Source organism: Calidris pugnax, unplaced genomic scaffold (assembly GCF_001431845.1).
Source record: "Calidris pugnax isolate Ruff unplaced genomic scaffold, ASM143184v1 scaffold147, whole genome shotgun sequence".
In the NCBI taxonomy this organism is placed as follows: domain Eukaryota; kingdom Metazoa; phylum Chordata; class Aves; order Charadriiformes; family Scolopacidae; genus Calidris; species Calidris pugnax.
Window position 1 is genome coordinate 3,372,422 of NW_015092359.1, and position 18,647 is coordinate 3,391,068.

The window sequence follows — 18,647 nt, forward strand, 5'->3', positions numbered from 1 at the left end:
AAAACCTAGCACAGAGGGTATACATATATGGGGATTACAAATACATCCAGGCTGGGCACTGTTGGTTTGTCTCCCGACAACAAATCAATGCAATTACTTGACAGCACAACAGTTGTCTCTTCAAAAAAAAAAAAGACAAAGGAAAAAAAAAAAAGCCAACAAAAAATGTAGTGACTGTTGTGTGTGCCTGCGCAGTGCCATGCCACCCAAAGCAGCCTGGCATCTGGCTGCCAGCTGGCTTGGCACTGCTGGGAACACAGCAAGAGGAGCTCACTTCGACCAACAAAAACTTGAGGTTCTGCGTGGCCCTTTTATTGTGGGTTCTTGCAAGAATTAGGGATTTGTGGCCTTGGTCCCCACAAACGACCTTCATCATAAATAGATATATGTATAGTTAAGAGGTGGTATCATGCTTAGTGAACACCCAAATGTGTGCTATATCCTAAAGCCCTTGGACTTAGCAGTAGTGAAATTACGGCTACGGGCTGCTGTCAAGAGAGAACAGGAGTGATTTGATGTAGAGAGAGGACAAAGATGTTGTGGCTAGTGACCCACCTTCTGCTGAGCTTGGGGGAACTCTGCACAGGCACCACGCTACTGTAGAGGAAACCTTCCCCTCTGGGCTTCCCTGTGAAGCCCCAGAGCATGAGCTCTAGTCTTTGCAGGCTTCTCCGCAAAGAGAATTGTTTCTCTGTGATTTGCAGACTGTGGCTCAAACTTGAAGAAATCTCCTTTATGGCTTTGCCTTTTCTTCTCCACTAAGCAAACTTCGGTTGAAACATCTGACCATTTCACTCCACTTGAGCGCTTGCTGTTGGAAGAGACAGGAATGTCCCAGGAGTTTTGGCAGAGCACACAAATGTACGCTTAATTTTAGGCTTATTTTCAGTCGTGTGAAGTCACTGGTATTCTTCAGAAGCTAAGCTTAAACACGCGCGTTGTGCTTCTGATTGGCTTGGAGACTGAGGACAGAACTCATTTTCTTGTCAGCTCTGAACCAAACAATTCCTGGGGCAGAAAAACCCATCTAGTAAGAACTCATGAATACAAATCTTAAGCAGTAAAGCTATTTCTCCTGCAGGCTGAGGCAAACAAATATATAGGAAGAGTAATACAGAAGAAAAGGGAATGGCCGAATTAATAAATACAAGCTGATGCAGCAGTCAAAGGCACCAGGTTGTGTAAAATCACTGGTCATAATTTTGAATATAAGCTCTTGCTGTGCCAGCGCTTATGTTTCTCAGAGTGAAAAAGGATGCTGGTGCAAGGTTGGTTTTTTTTGCTAACATCCCAAACACACCAGTACTTTGCTTAAATCAGCCGTCGCTATCAACACCATGGCTTCATTGCTTCACTTCCACTATCTCACCATAACTGATTGCTTGCAGTTATTTGAAATGCAGCTTTTCTGCCGGCAATTACTTTATTTACTGCTTGCCTGTCAAACAATAATGCCTTCCCTTTGCGGGCCCAAAGGCAGATTAACATCAGTAATTACTAAAGCAGATGTTTGTATGCGAATACCCGTTTCTTAGAGGCAGATTGTCTCCTGCGTTGGCGTGAGGGTGAGGGATTCAAATGGGGAGATGGTGTCACCCCGTAAGTGCTGTGAGCAGCGTGGAGAGCTGGGGGGCTCCCCCCACCTCACCTTGACAATCGTTGACCTTATTGAAATCAGTCCTGAGAGCTGTTTGGCATTTAATTCTTCGAAGTGACCGCTGGTGACTGGACGGGGCTGAGTGCTACTTGCACTTGGTCCCCGTTGGGTTTTTTTTATTTTTATTTTCTCTTCCCAAGAAATGGAGGGCTGGGCTTTCGAGGGAGCCCAGCACCTAGATTGAGGGCCTGTTTCCCAATAACTCTGTTATGCTCAGCACTAAGGGCTAAGCTTAAAGCAGACAGTCATTAGCTCCTTCCAGGCTACTGTGAAGGGCGAGGGAAGCGTGATTGTGTCTCACAGGGACTAGAGGGAGGGTCTTTTAATAACCCGGCTGTACTGCCAGGACTGAAATATGTGCAGAGCAGCCCTTTGGTGCTTTTGACGCCTGTCCTCCTGGCACGTGGTGTTTTTCAGCTGAAATCTATGCAGAAAAGCCACCCATGGCTGCTTGTGGGGAGAGCTTGCCAGCCTGTGAAGGCGTGTGTTAAGTGTAGACCATGGTCCTGGTTCCCTGGGGACTTCCATATCAGCTCTCCAGATTTCGGAGACCCTCCTTTGGAATCTTAAGAGTGAAGAGATTTTCCTTGTGTGGACAAACCATGGTATTGCCTCCATGGAAAAAAAAAAAAAAAAAAAAAAAAGCTTCTGCATGCCAGAGCAGGGAGTGAACAAAAGTGGCCGTGGGTCTTGAAGGAAGGCAGAGGCTCCCTCCCTACTTCTCCTACCATTGCTGAAGAGAAGCTGGTATGGGATGGATTCATTTCCATAAGCAGAGGGCAGTCTTCAGCAGCAGTTGAAACGGCCTTCTACTTCTCCTACCATTGCTGAATAGAAGCTGATATGGGATGGGTTCATTTCCATAAGCAGAGGGCAGTCTTCAGCAGCAGTTGAAACGGCCTTCTTGCCTTTGGCATTGAATCACTCTCAGCCCTGTCTCCTAAACCGCTGTCTTGCTCAAGACTGTGTAAAGCCACGCTTTTAGGAAGTGCCTCTCTCCCGTCACCTCGTGTCAGTTAACGCAGCGCGGTGGGAGGAGAAGGGGGACCCCTGGCAGCACCCCCACCCCTTCGCTGCTCCACATCCACTTAGCGGGATGCAGAGCACTGACCCCAGTGCAGATTTGGCCTGCCGCCCCTCGGTTGAGAGACATTGAAACCAGATGTTTAGTGTTCAATCATGTTTTTCCCATTATTCCCGCCTCTGTCACAGTAATTACTCTCTCTTGAGGGTCGTTCAGAGTTCAGCTGGTGGAGAAAACTGTTATTCTCGATTAAAGGACTAGCCGCTTTTTCAAACATCCTTGTCTAATTGTACTTTGAAAGACATGTGACAGTATTCCAGAGCTCTGCAGTTAGCTACTGAGTAGAGACACCTGTATTTATATATAATATATATAATATTATATATTATGTGTATATATATTAGATATACCCACCTTCAGAAACAAAATGACCAAATGCACTTTTATTTCATGAAACAGGCTCCCCTTTATTCATCAATTGTAGACTGTCATTTTTTGGCCAAGGCTTCAGTCCAAGGTTCAAGTCCTGATTTTGCGAGGTTTGGACTGGCACAGTCAACCAACGCAGCTTCCTCTTGTTTTCGTTGGGGGGCTGCAGGGTCCATCTGGCACTGCCCAAGCTGGAGAACTGGGAACTCCAAAGGGCAGGTTTTCCTGCCCTTTTTTTTGCAGCCATTCTGCACAGCGAAGCGAGGCGTGAACTGTGTCAGAGGGACTCTGTCAGCCACCCTTTTGCAGAATAATTGTTGGGAAAGACAGAGAGAAATCCCGGCACCAAAAAAACTCCAGAGTCTGACACTGTTGAGCACAGACCAACTCTGCTTTCTGCAGCTACGTGTGTTCAGCTGAGTTGATGACCAAGGAAGAGGACAACATGACAATTGACCAACGTGCACCTCTTTTCAGACACTGGGTATCACTGGGTCTCCAGATATGTCTCTCTTTTCTCAGGGAGGGAGCAGGAATGCAGGGAGGACCAGGGGAGAGAACGGGGAATTTTGATATTGATGCTCGAGGACCATCGGTGCTCAGGACCTCCAGCACCTGGCTAAGTCACTTGGCACAAAGGGGCCAAGCTGACTTCTGAGAGGCAAATCCAGCAGCTTTGCTTGGGTCCTCTTGTACCTGGGGAGGAAACTCTAAGCGGGGATCATCAGTGACCTCAAGTATCACAGTGATGTAATGTCCTGCCTGTCTGCGGCGTGCAGGAAGGGGTTGGGAAAACATTCCTTTGCCTTAGCTGCAGCTTGGGGAAGCTGTAAGCAATGGTTTGATCAGGATGAAACTTTGGGTTGAAACTCTCATAGAGACAATTCCCCACCTGTGAGGAGCCAGGACATAGGGCATTTCCCAGGGGGGAGAAGAAACCCAGGCCGAACCAGAAGGACGACCCTCTGCTTCATAAGACTTGAGACAGAAACTTTCCCAAATCTGTGCCCAGGCTGTTGCCTCTCTAGGGGCAAGATGGTCCCTGTGTCAGAGAGGGCGATCTGCCTAAGGAGGAAGATGAACATTCTCCTCCCAAAAGGTGTCATCACCCCTCACGTTGCTGAAGCAAGTCTCCTCTGCTTCCTCAGTCTTTTCTGCTGGAGTTGCTTTGTGGCATCCATTATTCATTGGGCCAGTGCCCGTCTGGCATGTGAGAAGAAACCGAAACCCTGGGTGAGTGCTGGAGACAGAACAGGTTAAATGGGTACGCTGTGGTGGTGGAGGAGAGGCGAGAGGGAACGCGGCTGATGTCATCCTGTACCTCGCACCATGTCCACTTGCAGAAATAACCATGAGATCACCAAGAAATGACTTGCTGGTGTGAGTTTTAAGCCACACTGGACACCCGAACTCCCAACGAGATGACCCAAGCAGGGCTAAAACTTTGCTTGCGTGTTTGCCTGCAAGGTCAAAGCTCTCTGAATCCCAAAGGCACTGGTTTTCCCTCTCAACCATGCTTCCCTTGGGCGGTAGTGTGGGGCAGGGATCCCTGCATGTGCCCTGTGGGGCTGGTGGCCACCTCCAGCAGTTGGGAGCCAGGGCGCAGCATGGTGGAGGTTTGAGCTGGCAGGGTCAGCACAAGGCGGTGGGAAGAGACCTGGCAGGTATGTTGGAGACAGTGACTGATTCAGGCCACAGCCGGCTGCTCCTGCTGGCAGCAGAAAACCGGCCGATAAAACTTTCTAAGACTCAATTTAAAGCTTAGAAAGCAGTTATTCTTTATTGTGGCACTGGGTGCACGGGGGATAGCTCCTCCTGTTGTGCTCCCCGAATACCGTTGTCAAATTAAATTTATACACAACAGAAAACATCAGCATATTCATTACGTTTCTGAGAATTCATTTACATATTATAATAAGCTTTTGGGCATGCGTAGTTGTGCCTTCTGGTGGTCCTCATTTTGAGTGAGGGTCGTTTCTTCCTCCAGCTTCTTCACCTGTCCTTTGGCTCACTTTTCATGTTGGCAAAACATTCCAACTGCTTAATTGCTCATTAAAACTGATGATCTCCCTGCTACCACCTGTTTGTCAGACAATGTCCATATTTATCACATCCCTGTCTCAGGTCACTGCGTCCTCAGGGCCACAGACATCCTTTCTTATCTTACCAAGTCCTTGAAACCATTTGGTTGCTAAAATAGCTACATTTCTTCTCTAAAAGATTCTCTGCAGTTGAACCATTTATAAACTACGTAAAACCTGCCTTTAGGTATCAGAGCCCCATTACTTTGCATTATGAGGCCTCCCGCCCATATTCAGGCACAAAACGTCGCCTCCTCCGAACCTAAGTTAGGTCAGAGTTAGGTTGATGGTTGGACTAGATCATCTTGAAGGTCCCTTCCAACCTAGATGATTTCTATGAGTCTAACTGCTCTGCCTCGCCCGAAGGCTCACCGGAGCTCCGTGTGAAGTTCTTCCCGTCTTTCCAAACTTAGAATTCCTGGTGGGACAGGGGGCAGATGGGTCTGTGGTTAGGAGGAGGCGTCGGGAAGCTCAGCGGCGTGTCCGGGAAGCCACCAGCCAAACCTAGATGATTTCTATGAGTCTAACTGCTCTGCCTGGCCCGAAGGCTCACCGGAGCTCCGTGTGAAGTTCTTCCCGTCTTTCCAAACTTAGAATTCCTGGTGGGACAGGGGGCAGATGGGTCTGTGGTTAGGAGGAGGCGTCGGGAAGCTCAGCGGCGTGTCCGGGAAGCCACCAGCCACCACAAGGTGCCCGCTGACCTTCAGGCACAGCAATTAGTGTGGATGAGGCAATGCCAGCGCCGCGGAGGCAGATCTTGGCAACGCCACCACTGTGTTTTGCGCTGGGAGCCACATTTGTAGCTTAAAATGCTCTGTGGCTTTTTGTTTTCCCTCCGCGGCAGAGGGAAGTGAAGGGCTAGAATAGCCCAGGAGGAGGCTGAGCCTGGAAAAAACCTCCCACTTTCCCGGATCCGCGCAGGAAAAACATTCTCCTCCACCTGTCCCCCCCTGCGGAGGGGTGGCCGTGGGTGCTGCCACCTCCTCGCCCACCTCCTGTCCTCTCCCCAAGGTTCGAGAGGGGGGACACGGGTTGTTTTTCCACAAAGATGGCTCCGGGGGCACAGGCCTTTCCCCAGGGTTACCCAAACCCTCTCCCCCCGCCCCAAGTGTCGGCCTTTGAAAGAAAAGCAGCACCAAGAAGGGCTTCAGAGGGGAGCTGCTGGTCGGGCGCCTTGAACCTGGGGGTCCCGGGGCACCCCGAGTCCCCTCACCGGGGAGCCATGGGGCAGCCGAGCCTGGCGCTCAAGGCTGTTCCTCAGCGGGCCTGAGGCAGCAGAGCCTGCTGTGGGGCCGAAGGGCTGGCACTGCCCACGCCTAGGGCTACACGGGAGGGAGGGAAGGAGCGGGCGGTGCGTTTTGGGGCTGAAGTGGTGTGTTTTGGGACCGGGGCGGTGCGTTTTGGGGCCAGGCCGCCCCGCCCCGCCCCGCCGGGCTATAAAATGGCGGCGGCCGGCGGTGTGGGGGGAGGCGAGTGATCGCGCAGCCATGGCGGGAGCGAGCGGTTGCCTGAGGTTGATGGCCGCGGCCCTGCTGCTGCTGGTCGGGGTCGCGCTGACCGGCGCCGACCGCCCGCGGCTCCTGGGGGCCCCGGTGGAGGTCGACAACGCCGACAACGACGAGGGCCTGCAGCGGGCCCTGCAGTTCGCCATGGTGGAGTACAACAGGGCCAGCAACGACATGTACTCCAGCCGGGTGGTGCGGGTCATCAGCGCCAAGAGGCAGGTAGGTGGGAAGGGGCGCGACGGGGGTGGAAGCGGTGGTGGCCGCCGGGTGGGCTCCGGGCCCGGGGTGACGGAACTGGGGGAGTCGGCCCAGGCACCCTCCGGGGAGCAGCTGAAAATGGGGCCTGTGGAATTTCCTTGGAGAAGGAGCAGGCCTCGAGCTTAAGGGGTTCTTAAAGCTAGGTTGGTTTTTTGGGTTTTTTTTCCTTCACAGAAAGTGAATAAAAGCCTCTTTTTTGTAGCTTGGGTCTTGCCAGGCCGCCTGCCCTTGGGTGCTGCGTGTTACTGGAGAAGGCAGTGACTTGCAGGGCGTTGCTGACAGGTTAATACATGTCTCTGTTTACTGACCAGGGAGAGCTGCGCTGGGAGGCTTGTTTACTTGGATTTTGTTAACTGTTTTTTTTTTTTTTGAAAGGGTGCCAAGTGCCTCTCCTATCGAGGCTGCTGCACATGATCCGTTCCATACTTCTGGCGTCTGTCGTGGCACCAGAAAACTCTCTGCCTTTCTGCTAGGCTTCCCTTCCTCCGCGAGCCCTTCTGTTACGTGCTGCGGCATAAAAGCCTCTTCTGCCCTCTTGTCTTGTTGCAGCTTGTGTCTGGAATCAAGTACATCATGAAAGTTGAGATTGCCCGCACGACTTGCCCCAAGCCAGCGACTGATCTCCAGAGCTGCTCTTTCCATGATGAGCCGCAGATGGCCAAGGTAGGATCTGGAGCATGGCGTGTTGGCCCCTGGGTTTCCTACCCCTTCCCTCGGCCTGCCGTGGGCAGTGCCTCCTGTCTGCCCCAGCCAAGATCAGAGACCTCCTAGAATCATATGGGGTTGGAAGGGACCTCTGGAGATCAAGTCTAACCCCCCCACCGAAGTGGGTCTCCCTAGAGCAGGTTGCACAGGAACGTGTCCAGGTGGGTTTTGAATGTCTCCAGAGAAGGAGACTCCACCACCTCCCTGGGCAGCCTCTTCCAGTGTTCCACCACTCTCACAGTAAAGAAGCTCCTCCTCATGTTTAGGTGGAACTTCTTATACTCAAGTTTGTGCCCATTTCCTGTCACCTTGTGCCTTTACTCTTAACAAGGTGCTGCCCTTGCAGAACTTGTCTTGCCAGGTGATGGTGACGGACAAGGCAGGGCTTTTTTAGCCTGTTCTGTAAGTGGGGATCTGAGGCTGTAGAGCATGGAGGACTGTGTGTGCCTCAATCCTCTTAAAAAGGTGCTCATGGTGTGGATCACAAGGATGTATGGGGGAAACTCTGCCAAGCCTACAGGTCTCTTGGCACGCAGTCCGGTGTCCTGGGTCCCCATACCATTCTCAGCTCCTCCTGTCCCATGGTGATGTGGACAAGCTTGACTTGATACGCTTTCCTGGGGGCCTTGCATTACTGTGAATAGTGCTTTGGGCTAAACACTGATCAGAGGAGGCAGATTGCCCCTGTTTTCTGTATCTGCCAAGCTGTCACGTGGGAGTTGTCTAATAGCAATGCTTTTCAGGACTACTTTAGCTTGTCAGGTGAGAGCACTTAAATAGGTCTGCCTTGCTCTGGCCTGAGCCTAGTTCTTCCATAGTACTTAGTTACTTGTATTAATTACAGTGATGGGCTTAACTTCTTTGTGTACGTGCCCTTTCTGTCTGCATGTATGGGAAGTTTGATGCAGAAGCTGGTGTGTGCACTGGCTGCAGGGGTTTGGCACGTGCACACACACGGATTAGGTGTGTGGGTGTGCTCGCCTGTGCCTGAGAGCTGAAATTGGAGTATTACCCACCCTGTATGGCCACTGGGTAAAGGAGGTGACCAGATCCTCAGGAGTGCTGACTGCTCAGCTTCTCCGCTGCTGTTTGAGAGAAGCGATTCATCCCCAGCAGGTATTAACAAGGGTAGTGTCCCAGAATCGGTGGCAGGAGAGGGCAAGTCTAGAGAGCCACAGAAGTGGCACACTTTCTGGATCGTATGGGGTAGTAGTAAATCAGTGTACAACAATGGTCAATGCATCGTATGGGGTAGTAAATCAGTGTACAACAATGGTCAATGACGCTGTTTCATGCTCTTAATCTGATAATTGCTTTTTTTTCCCTTTCTCTCCTTAGCACACCATTTGCAACTTCGTAGTGTACACTGTTCCTTGGCTGAACCAAATCAAACTACTCGAAAGTAGCTGCGAGTAAGATTCCCTTGGTTCCAGCAGAGACCAGCAACCAGTTGCTCAGATTTAAAAGGAAGAAAAAAAAAAACACAACCAAAAGCAATAACACACTTTGAAATGGGCTTCATCAATGCCTGTTAACTACTTACATATGCTTGTGCTATGCAAGTTAAAGTATGTAACTTTCCTTTAAAGCACAGTGTGAGCTCAACTTTTATTTTTCTTTGTAATAGCATTTTAGAGCAGCTGTTTTGGTCTTCCTACAGCTTTCCCAATAAAGTAACTCCAACATCAGCATTCTGATTTAAAAAAAAAACAAAAAACACTAACAACCCCAACTTGGTATTTCTCTTAAGTGACTACTGTAAACATAAAAAAATGAATTAATAATTGCTATGATGTGTGGGTTTTCCTTTGAGGGAGGAGGGAGGGTTTGCTTTTATTTGTGACTTAGTCTGTCATGCCCAAAGAATGGGGGGAGAAGGAGGGTGGGGCCCTGATCTGGGGGAGACAAACCCTGTCTCCCTGTCCCTTAGTCTGGCCTCTGGTTTTGGGTGAGGGATGGAAGTCCTTGGTTGTTCAAAGAAGTGCTCTGCTTTTGAAGGATGCTTGTACTAAGGCTGTGATTTCAGGCCCTGGCTGCTGTGTTTTGGGGCTGTGTGTGTTTGTGCAGCTGTGCTGTGTTAAGAATTGACCACTCTGCTGTCTTCCTGCACTGCCTTGGAGTGTTTTTTTTTAGGAGCCCTTGCTTCCTCTGGCACCTGGTCCTTGACGGTGACCCTGTTGTCCCCCTGGTTTTTCTGGGTGGAAAGCCCCCAGGGCTTTCCTTTCCAGCCCAAACCCATGGCTCACTGCATTTAGGACCTGAACCAGTGGAGCTGGAGGAACAGCTTCTTCAGCCCACGTGCCTGACCCATCACAGCTTCCCTTTGCAAGCAGAGGTGGGTGCAGAAAGGCCTGGAGTGGACCAGTCACCAGCCCATCTGGGCTGGAGGACTGTGCTATTCTCTGGCTTGGTTTTAATTGGGTGGAGTTTGAATGAAGTCTGAATGTGGGCAAATAACTTTTTAAATTGGTCAGGCAGAGAAGATCAGCACCCAAGAACTGGCTGAGATGTTTTCCTGTTAAATCCTGTTGAATTAGTGCTGCGGGGAAGGACGTGAGCCCCATTAGCTCCCTTAGCCTGAGGACAGCCTAGTGCAAGAACAAGCAGGAAAGTTAGTAATTGGTTTTAATGCTGTTTCTTGTCAGTTAGGCATTTATCAGCCAGTGCAGTTTTGTAGCAAATGGGTCTTGTCCACAAACCCTGGCTTTGCTCTGCGAGTGTGGGTGTTCCCCAGCAGCAACCCTCTAAATCCCAGTGGCTGTACAAACCTGGTGGGGGCCTTTGCTGCTGGGTTCCCTGAGTGTGGTGCTGTGTTTGGGGGTGTCATGGGGCAAGGCAGCTCCAGAGCTATGGGGGAAAGAAAAAAAAGAAAAGTATCTTTTTTGATGTCTTGACATCATGCCAAGACGTGATGTCCCAGAAGCCAAGCAATAAGAGACAAGGGAGGTTCTGTGGGCAAAAAGGTGGGTGAGATGGGAGCTTGGGGTCGTGCACAGGAGGGGTCTTTGGGGTTTTTACTCCTGGGGTAAGACTGGAAGGAAGGAGCGGGATCCCCTTGAAAGAAATTCCATCTTCAGGTAATGGGGGAAAGGGCCAGGTCAGGAGAAGGAACTCCCAAGAGCGGGTGGAGGTGCTGAGGTGAACAATGAGGAGGGGGCTTCCAGTTTTGCCCAGTCCCAATAGCTCATTTCTCACCTTATCTTGGATTTTGTGTGGTTTTGAAGTCAACGTCCTTATCGTGTGTGTAAATCTCACCCAGGCATAAAGCGAGCCTGGTGTTAATCCTCCAGCCTAGGAGTCCTGTGTCCAGTTTTGAAAGGAAGGTGGGAAGGGTGTGGAGAAGAGCTGCAGAAGGGATCTGGTGGCTGGAAAAAGTGGGTGCTGGAGGTGAGAAGCGTAAGGATGCAGTCACCCTTTGCCTAGAAATGGTATTTTTGACGAGAGCTAAACCAACCGCATCTTTGGCCGTGGAGGTGAGGGTGGGCTTGTATCTAATTTCACTGAATTTCACTGAATTTCTAGAGTTGGAAGGGACCATAGAGATCATCTAGTCCAACTCCCCTGCTGAAGCAGGATTGCCTAGAGCTAGAGCATGTTACTCAGGAGCATCCAGGTGGGTCTTGAAAATCTCCAAGGAAGGGGACTCCACACCCTCCCTGGGCAGCCTGTTCCAGGGCTCTGTCACCCTCACCGTGAAGAAGTTTCTCCTCATATTTGAGTGGAACCTCTTATGTTCCAACTTGTGCCCGTTGCCCCTCGTCCTCTCACTGGGAACCACTGAAAAGAGTCTGGCTCCCTCCTCCTTCAACCCTCCCTTGAGATACTTGTAGGCGTTGATAAGGTCTCCCCTCAGCCTTCTCTTCTCCAGACTAAAGAGCCCCAGCTCTCTCAGTCTCTCCTCATAAGGGAGATGCTCCAATCCTTGAATCATCTGCTTTCATAATGAAAGAGAGCAAAATAAGGAAGTTACCAGAAAACTAGCTTCTGTCCCATCTGCCATGCGCTGGGTCAGTGACCCTGGTGTCAAGCTGCTCGGGTGCCCTCACTTGTCACTTTTCTAACTGCTCTCTTCATCAGTACATACTGATTCCCTGTTTTCCAGCCTCTCTGTGCGAGCGCTAGGCGGTGGTGAAGGAGCTTTTGGTGGGTTTGCCCGTGTTTCCCTTTTTATCCTCTTGGCTTGAGGCCCAGATGGGTAATCTTATTGGTCTCCTTAGTATGGAGACTGGGTGAGAAATGAGGATGCAGACGGATATAACCAAGTGTTTCCACCATTTTAGCTGTATTTATTAGCCAGCAGCTCCGAGCAGCGTGCCGTGCCAGACAAAATGAGAATTTGGGTGTCACAAGCTCCTGAATTCAAAGGTATTGCGTTTTCGTGTTGAAATGCCCATGACTAAGGGCATGAATTAGCCCATCCTCACAAGCTGCTGAGCGTCACTCTCTGGTGATTGTCCCTACGTGCTCTGCACTTGGGGCGAACACCAAAAAAAAAACAACCCCAAGAGTGGCCTAATTTTAGGCATTTTCCACACTCTGGGCTTTCTGCTGCATCACCGGGTGTTTGTGACAGGCTAAGAGCATTAGTGGAGGTTCCTTGGCCAAGAGCCTCTGGCTTGGCAGGTCCTTCTGCTGGGCTGGCTGGGTCAGCTCGGCGCTGAGCCCTCGTTTTTAGGTGTGTTGGCTGCTTGGCTTCTTCAAAGGTGGGTGGGAGATGTGGAGGGGTGAGCAGGGAAGGGCTTGTTTCATGCTGTGGATCAATTCTGGGCTTGTTCTTAGTTTTGCTGCTGCTGCAGCTCATGAACCCAAAGCTTTTCCCTGGCTCTGGGACGCAGGGGAGAGATTTAGGGCCAACCAGCTAAGAAGCCTAAGCTCTCCTTAGCAGTGCCTGCCCCTCCAGAGCCCTGCTCATGCTGAGCTGGAGCTCCCAGCTCTGCCAAGCACAGCTGAAGACAGACAGCTGTGAAAGCCGTGATGGTTTTGGAGCCTCTGGGCATTACTGGTGTGCCACAACTATGGCGTGCTCAGTTGAAGGCAACAGGACAATATCAGAAGTATTGACCCCACCTGAGCAGGCTGGCAGGTGGGGTCTTACCTGGCTTTTTAGAAGGGCATCTTATATGTTTGAGAGTCTGTGATACAAAGCAGCTTTACCATGAGAACCCAAGAGCCCAGATGGTGTTGAGAAACGAGGTACGGGTTGCCTTTGGCTTTTTTCACCTTCTCTGTGACCCTCACCCACACACCTCCTCTCCCCATGGCATAGGACCTCATTTAAGGTTAAGCCCGTGTCCCCTGTCCCTGTCTGAGCTGCATTAGATATGTCTTTATCTCCAGCCCTGCCTACGGCATGGACCTTGGACCTGCCTTGTAGCTTTGCCTCCAGCATCATCACCTGCTCCAGACCATGCTTCCTGGAGGGACTCTGGTCCTGTTTCATCCCCTTGCTGTGTCTGGGGCTGTTGATGGACCCTGTCCCACCTGGCTCTACTGGCTACGCTGAGCCCCCTTTGGAGAAGGCATGGCCAGTGCTGGGGCCACCTTGGTTCCTGGCTCAACCCCTCCTGGTGCTGCTCCCTGGGACATATCCCTGCAGGGTCTTTCTGAGATCCTTGAAGCTATCACCACTCCTGTCAGGTATGGAACACTTCCCTCTGTGCACAACCTAAATTGCAATTTCCTGCAATTATGAAAGCAAATAGTCATGTGAGGATCTCCAGGTCACCCCCCGGCCCTAGGGCAGGGCCACCCAGTGCTGTGGCCAATGTGCATGTGCTCAGGTTGTACAGTGTTGCTTAGCCTAAGGCGTGGAGATATCTCCATGAGTCTTCAAAGGTGACAGGTTGTTCGTATTCATGTGATGCCTTAGAATCACTGTAGTGAGCTCAAATTTACTGGTCAAACCGCATCCATACTTTGAATCTTGGTGCTTTATCTCCTGATGATGACACCAGAGAGGTAAGTAAGCCTTCAGACCCCTTTCCTTGCAGGATGCAATGGTGATCTGGAGGTTGTTTCCACAGGGTCAAGCAGGAAAGTGTTCTGAGTTGGTCACTGCTGACAGTGCTAGACCCCTCCACGAGTCTTGTCACCCAGTTGTGGTGGTGGCTTGCTGGTGAGAAGGTGGGAAGGCTGGTTCCTGGTCCTCTCCAGGCAGCACGGTCCCAGGCGTGGTGAGGAGGACTCTTGGTGTCCACTTGGCTTGAATGAGAAGAGCAGAGGCGTGGTGAGGAGGTGTCCACTTGGCTTGAATGAGAAGAGCAGCCAACCTGCAAAGCTCTGCAGTGCAAATCCCTCATGAGCCTCTCCCTGCTGCCCCTCTCTGATGTGGGGCATGGCTCAGTGTGGTGGTGCACCCTGGGGTAGGACCTGGGGCTCGAGGTGACACTCGCTAAAGCTTCTCTTCTACGTCGTTGGGGTGGCATTGCTCAACCTCTGTGAGCTGGTTAGGGTCCTACTGTAGGATTTTGCAATGGGGAAGGAAAGGAGAAGCTGAGATGCTTGTCTCCATGGTAAAACAGCGCATGGGTGTTGGGGCATCCTGGGTGCTATTTCTGACCTTTCTGGAGGCGGGTTTTGGGTATTTACGTGATGGGGAAACCTTCCTCTGATTCCAGCTGGGGAAAACCCACCGGTGACTCAGGATGCCCTCCTTATCCCTGTGCCTTGCTGGTGGGCACTGTCCCCTCTTCCCCACCAGCCCGAGAAACATCATACCTTGTGTCATGCCATCTCCACCCCCTTTTTTTTTGGTGTTTTTTTTTAAGCACCCCGGGGTGATCTAGCTCTAGCTGGGGTGAGGCCATCATCGACGAGCGGAGGTGTCTCCTCCCAGGACTTACCTCCTGGCCCAGGTCTGCAGGTGGGCAGTGCTGGAGGTGGCTCTTGCCACTCACCTTGCCAAAAGGGACATCCTGGCCATTCACAGCAACCGTCTGTAGGGGGACACTGTGATGGCACCACAAAGGAAGATTAAAGTAAAATCTAGGTGTGGAAACGTTATAATGGTTAAAAAAAATAATACTCGTATGAGCAGATAGGAACCAATATGAGTGCTGAAAAGTGAAAGTTTCTCCCTAAGGGGCTCTTCAGAAGGGGATGTGTGTGTGGTCGGCTGTGAAATGCTCCCATAGACAAGCCAAACCCAGAAGTGTCCTCTCCATCCTTCCATGGAGCACAGGTACCACAAGGAGCACTCCCCCCAGCTGGAGAAGAAACTGGGGCTCGGGCCTGGCCAGGGAATTGATTTTGTATATCTTGAATCTAAAAGTTAGCAAGGAAAGAGTGGTTTCAGGTGAAGCAGGGATGTTCACGCTAAGCATCTCCCTGCTCCCTTGTCCCACATTACGGGTGAGCGGTGGTTTTCTTCCCTTCTTGTGGGGCCAAGGAGGGAAGCCCTGACATCCCTGGAGAAAAGTTACCATCTCCAAGTGCCAGAGCAGCTCAAAACCCCTGGCACTAACATCAGGGAAGCCTGAATCCTCCTCGTTCCCAGTGACATTGTCCACCCTTGACTGTGGGGTGGGAGATGAGGTGAGGTCAGTGCTGTTGCCCTCAAAGGCTTCCCCATGTGGGGGCTTCCCACCCTCAGCAGTGATGGGGGGGACTTCCCATGGACCACTCCTCGCTGAACATCTGCTGTTTGATGCTGCGAATGGCTATGGGACAGAGAGGAAATGAAATGCCACCCTCCATCACACGGCAGCTGCAGGCTGGTGACCATCTCTCTTCACCCACTCTTTGCTCCATCACTGTCGTCATCCCGGTGCAAGGTGAGCTGTGCCAGGACCTTTCTCAAGCAACTGCCCAGGGAAAGGTGCTACCTCTGGCTACTAAAGGCCAAAAGCACAATGATTGATTTTTATTTTTTTTTTTCCCCCATGCAGGAGCATCGGGAGGCTTTTGTGGCTACTGAACCTGGCCTTAGCTTGCTGATGGCCAACAGAGCTGGATGAAGCCACCGATGCTGCTGAAGAAAAAGGCTGGAGAAAAGTTTGTCCAGGCTTTTTGAGTGACTTTGGTTTGCAAAGGCAGCCACCAGGCTAGTTATGAGCACGGAGTCTTCTCCGGAGGAGAGGGGGCACCAGAGCCATTCGAAAAGATGTTCTTCACCTCACGCGTTGCAGTTTTTCTGGGTGAAGCTGGATGTAGCTCTTCAGCCTGGAGAAGAGAAGGCTCCAGGGAGACCTTATAGTGGCCTTTCAATACCTGAAGGGTGCCTATAGAAGAGCTGGAGAAGGACTCTTTGCCAGGAGGTGTAGTGATAGGACAAGGGGAAATGATTTTAAATTGGAAGAAAAAAGATTCAGATTAGATATCAGGAATAAATTCTTTGTTGTGAGGGTGGTGAGACACTGGAAGAGGTTGCCCAGAGAAGCTGTGGCTGCCCCATCCCTGGAGGGGTTCAAGGCCAGGCTGGATGGGGCTTGGAGCAACCCGGTCTGGTGGGAGGTGTCCCTGCCCAGGGCAGGGGGGTTGGAACTCCATGATCTTTGAGGTCCCTTCCAACCCAAACCATTCTATGATTCTATGATTTGAGCTCTGGTTGGGCAGAGGTGCAGGTTGGTGAACTCGGGGGGGTCACAAAGCAGGTCCCAGGAGGGACATCTGCGAACTCTTCAGGAACAGGCTCCCCTTGAAGATGAGCAGTAGCCTGTAAAATGAAGTTAGCTGTGGACCTCTGAGCGTGGCTTGGCTGGGTAGGTTGTCTAACTACACTGATCTTCCCTTGTTAAAACTCACGGGACTTGTTCAGAGGACTACAGATTTTTGATTATTTATTTTCCCTCCCCGAATAGTAGGTCTACCTGAGTTGTCGTTGGTCTAGATGATCTCAAGGGTCCTTTCCAACCATGAATATTCTGTGATTCTCTCTTTTCACTGCTTTCTGCATTAGCAGAAAATGTTTTTCCTGTTCAATCTGACACCTTGTCCATCTCCTGCGTGCCACAGGTGGCTCAGTGAAAATTAGTTCTCTTCTGAAATGTTGAGAGAGTAGCCTAAAGGTAATGTTTCTGCAGCTCTGGTGTGGTTTTTGCCCAACTGGTTGGTGCGGGGGCTTTTGGGCGAAGCTGCCTCTGGGATTTCAGTCTGATAGGAAGTTGGTTGGAGAACTGGTGAGAGACTTTTTGCTCCGTATCTTTTTAAACTCCTCTCCCACAAAGAACAGCAAAGGCTCCTTGGAGATGCTTGTGCGGGGAAAAGCGAGGAGCGGAGGAGTTGGGATATTAGATGAAAGGGAGCACAGACACGCTTTCAGCAACCCAGCGTAGGAAGTTGGAGAACTGGTGAGAGACTTTTTGCTCCGTATCTTTTTAAACTCCTCTCCCACAAAGAACAGCAAAGGCTCCTTGGAGATGCTTGTGCGGGGAAAAGCGAGGAGCGGAGGAGTTGGGATATTAGATGAAAGGGAGCACAGACACGCTTTCAGCAACCCAGCACAAATCAAGAGCACTACAAAAAAATAAATCTCATTTTGACCCCTTGATTGCAGCCTCAAATGGGTCTGGAGAGAGCCTGAAGCCTGTGCTCACTGGGGAAAGCAGCTGCTGGGAAGAAACCCAGTCTGCAGCACGGGGTGGGTAGAACTAGATATTTAATCGCCCAAGAAGATGTAGTTGGGGTCCAACGTGCCCAGAGCTGCACGGGGTGGGGGGATCCAGTGTGATTTGTCCACGCTGTGGGACAGGCTGGTGGTGGGGCAGGGGGAGGCAGAACTCATAGGAAAAAGGGCTTGGTGTGTGCTTGGGTCTGGTGGGGTGGGATTTGACAGGGAAGAGCCGCAGCTACCACAAACCAGTGGTTTTTTTCCATCTCATCACAAAGATGGTCAGCTTAGAGCTTGTCCCCCCCCGAGTAGGGGAGGGAGAAGGTGGGAGGGAAAATGCCTGATGGTTTTTTAGACCCCCCTGCTGAGTTTGCGGGTGGTGATCATTAGAAAAACCCCAGCATCCTCTGGCTACCAACGGAGCCAATCCTATCAGGAGGTAGCAAGAACGAATAGTTGGGGGAGACGTTGGACATCGGCCTCAGACTGACGTGTTGTGGTCACGTTTTTGGGATCCAAGGCAGACGAACAGACAGGGTCCTCCTTGGACGTCGGCCATTGAAGGAAGAGAGCTGACCCTTTGATCCTTCAGCTTTTATACTGAGCATGATGCAGATGGGATGGAATGCCCTGTTGGTCAGTTTTGGGTCACCTGTCCTGTCCGTTCCTCCCTACAGGTGTGACCCCTCTACACTTTTCTGCTTCCGACCCTCCAACAGGGCAAATAACAAATTTACCTGCCCTTGGTTGTTATAGCAATAAGTATAAGCAGGGGCCTCCCTGCATACCATTCCTTGGATATAATCGGGTCTTACCACTGTGAGAGTGAACAGTTTCTGAACAATACACTGTTAATCTCAGAGTTTAGTTAGTCAGAAGAGGCCTAGCTCAAAAAGTAAAATTACCGAACAGAAAATTAGTTCTGTTTTACCTCAAACCAGGACAGGGGAGCAGGGCAAGTGAGGGAATGGATAAATTCCAGGAAGGAAAAGTGGTCCCAGGTACCTGGGGCTAAGTGAACCCTTCCTGTCCCCAGTGCAGCCTCATGTGTGTAACCTAAAAGCTTTCCACAGGGTGTCACCATCTCACAGGGGATGCAGGACTGGGCTGGGGACAGAAAGAAGGCTGGTTTTTTTATGCTTAGCATAAGCAAGGCAGAGCCAGGCATCTGCCACAAACCCTGTCCCTTATCCCAGCAGGTACGTGGTCACCTCTTTCCAAGAGCCTCCTGGAGGAAGGTCTGATACAGCCTGCTTGAAGCTGCATTTTGCTTTGATGACCCAGGCACAGGGGCGCGAGAGGGACAGACGCTGCCTCAGCCAGGCCCACAAAATCCTGAATGTCCCAAGCAGACGCTCTTCTGCGGGATCAGTGCCTATTTTTGTGGCAGAAAAGGACCTGGGGGTGTTGGTCGACTGTCGGCTGAACATAAGCCAGCAGT

At 51.1% G+C, this 18,647-nt stretch overlaps 1 protein-coding gene across 1 annotated transcript; it reads left to right on the plus strand.

The window, feature by feature from the left end:
• Window positions 1–6,630: 6,630 nt before the first annotated feature.
• Window positions 6,631–9,347, plus strand: LOC106900447 (cystatin-like). Its single transcript, XM_014962525.1, has 3 exons — window positions 6,631–6,915; window positions 7,504–7,617; window positions 8,998–9,347. Exons 1-3 carry the CDS (start codon window positions 6,679–6,681, stop codon window positions 9,073–9,075), a joined length of 429 nt encoding a protein of 142 aa, XP_014818011.1. The 5' UTR covers window positions 6,631–6,678; the 3' UTR covers window positions 9,076–9,347.
• Window positions 9,348–18,647: the final 9,300 nt, after the last annotated feature.

What these genes read in the sequence shown, in the direction of transcription:
- LOC106900447 (XM_014962525.1), top strand. Translation starts at nt 6,679, where the DNA reads ATGGCGGGAGCGAGCGGTTGCCTGAGGTTGATGGCCGCGGCCCTGCTG. An exon ending in TCATCAGCGCCAAGAGGCAG is followed by an intron (nt 6,916 to 7,503) that starts GTAGGTGGGAAG and finishes GTCTTGTTGCAG; the next exon opens with CTTGTGTCTGGAATCAAGTA. An exon ending in ATGAGCCGCAGATGGCCAAG is followed by an intron (nt 7,618 to 8,997) that starts GTAGGATCTGGA and finishes TTCTCTCCTTAG; the next exon opens with CACACCATTTGCAACTTCGT.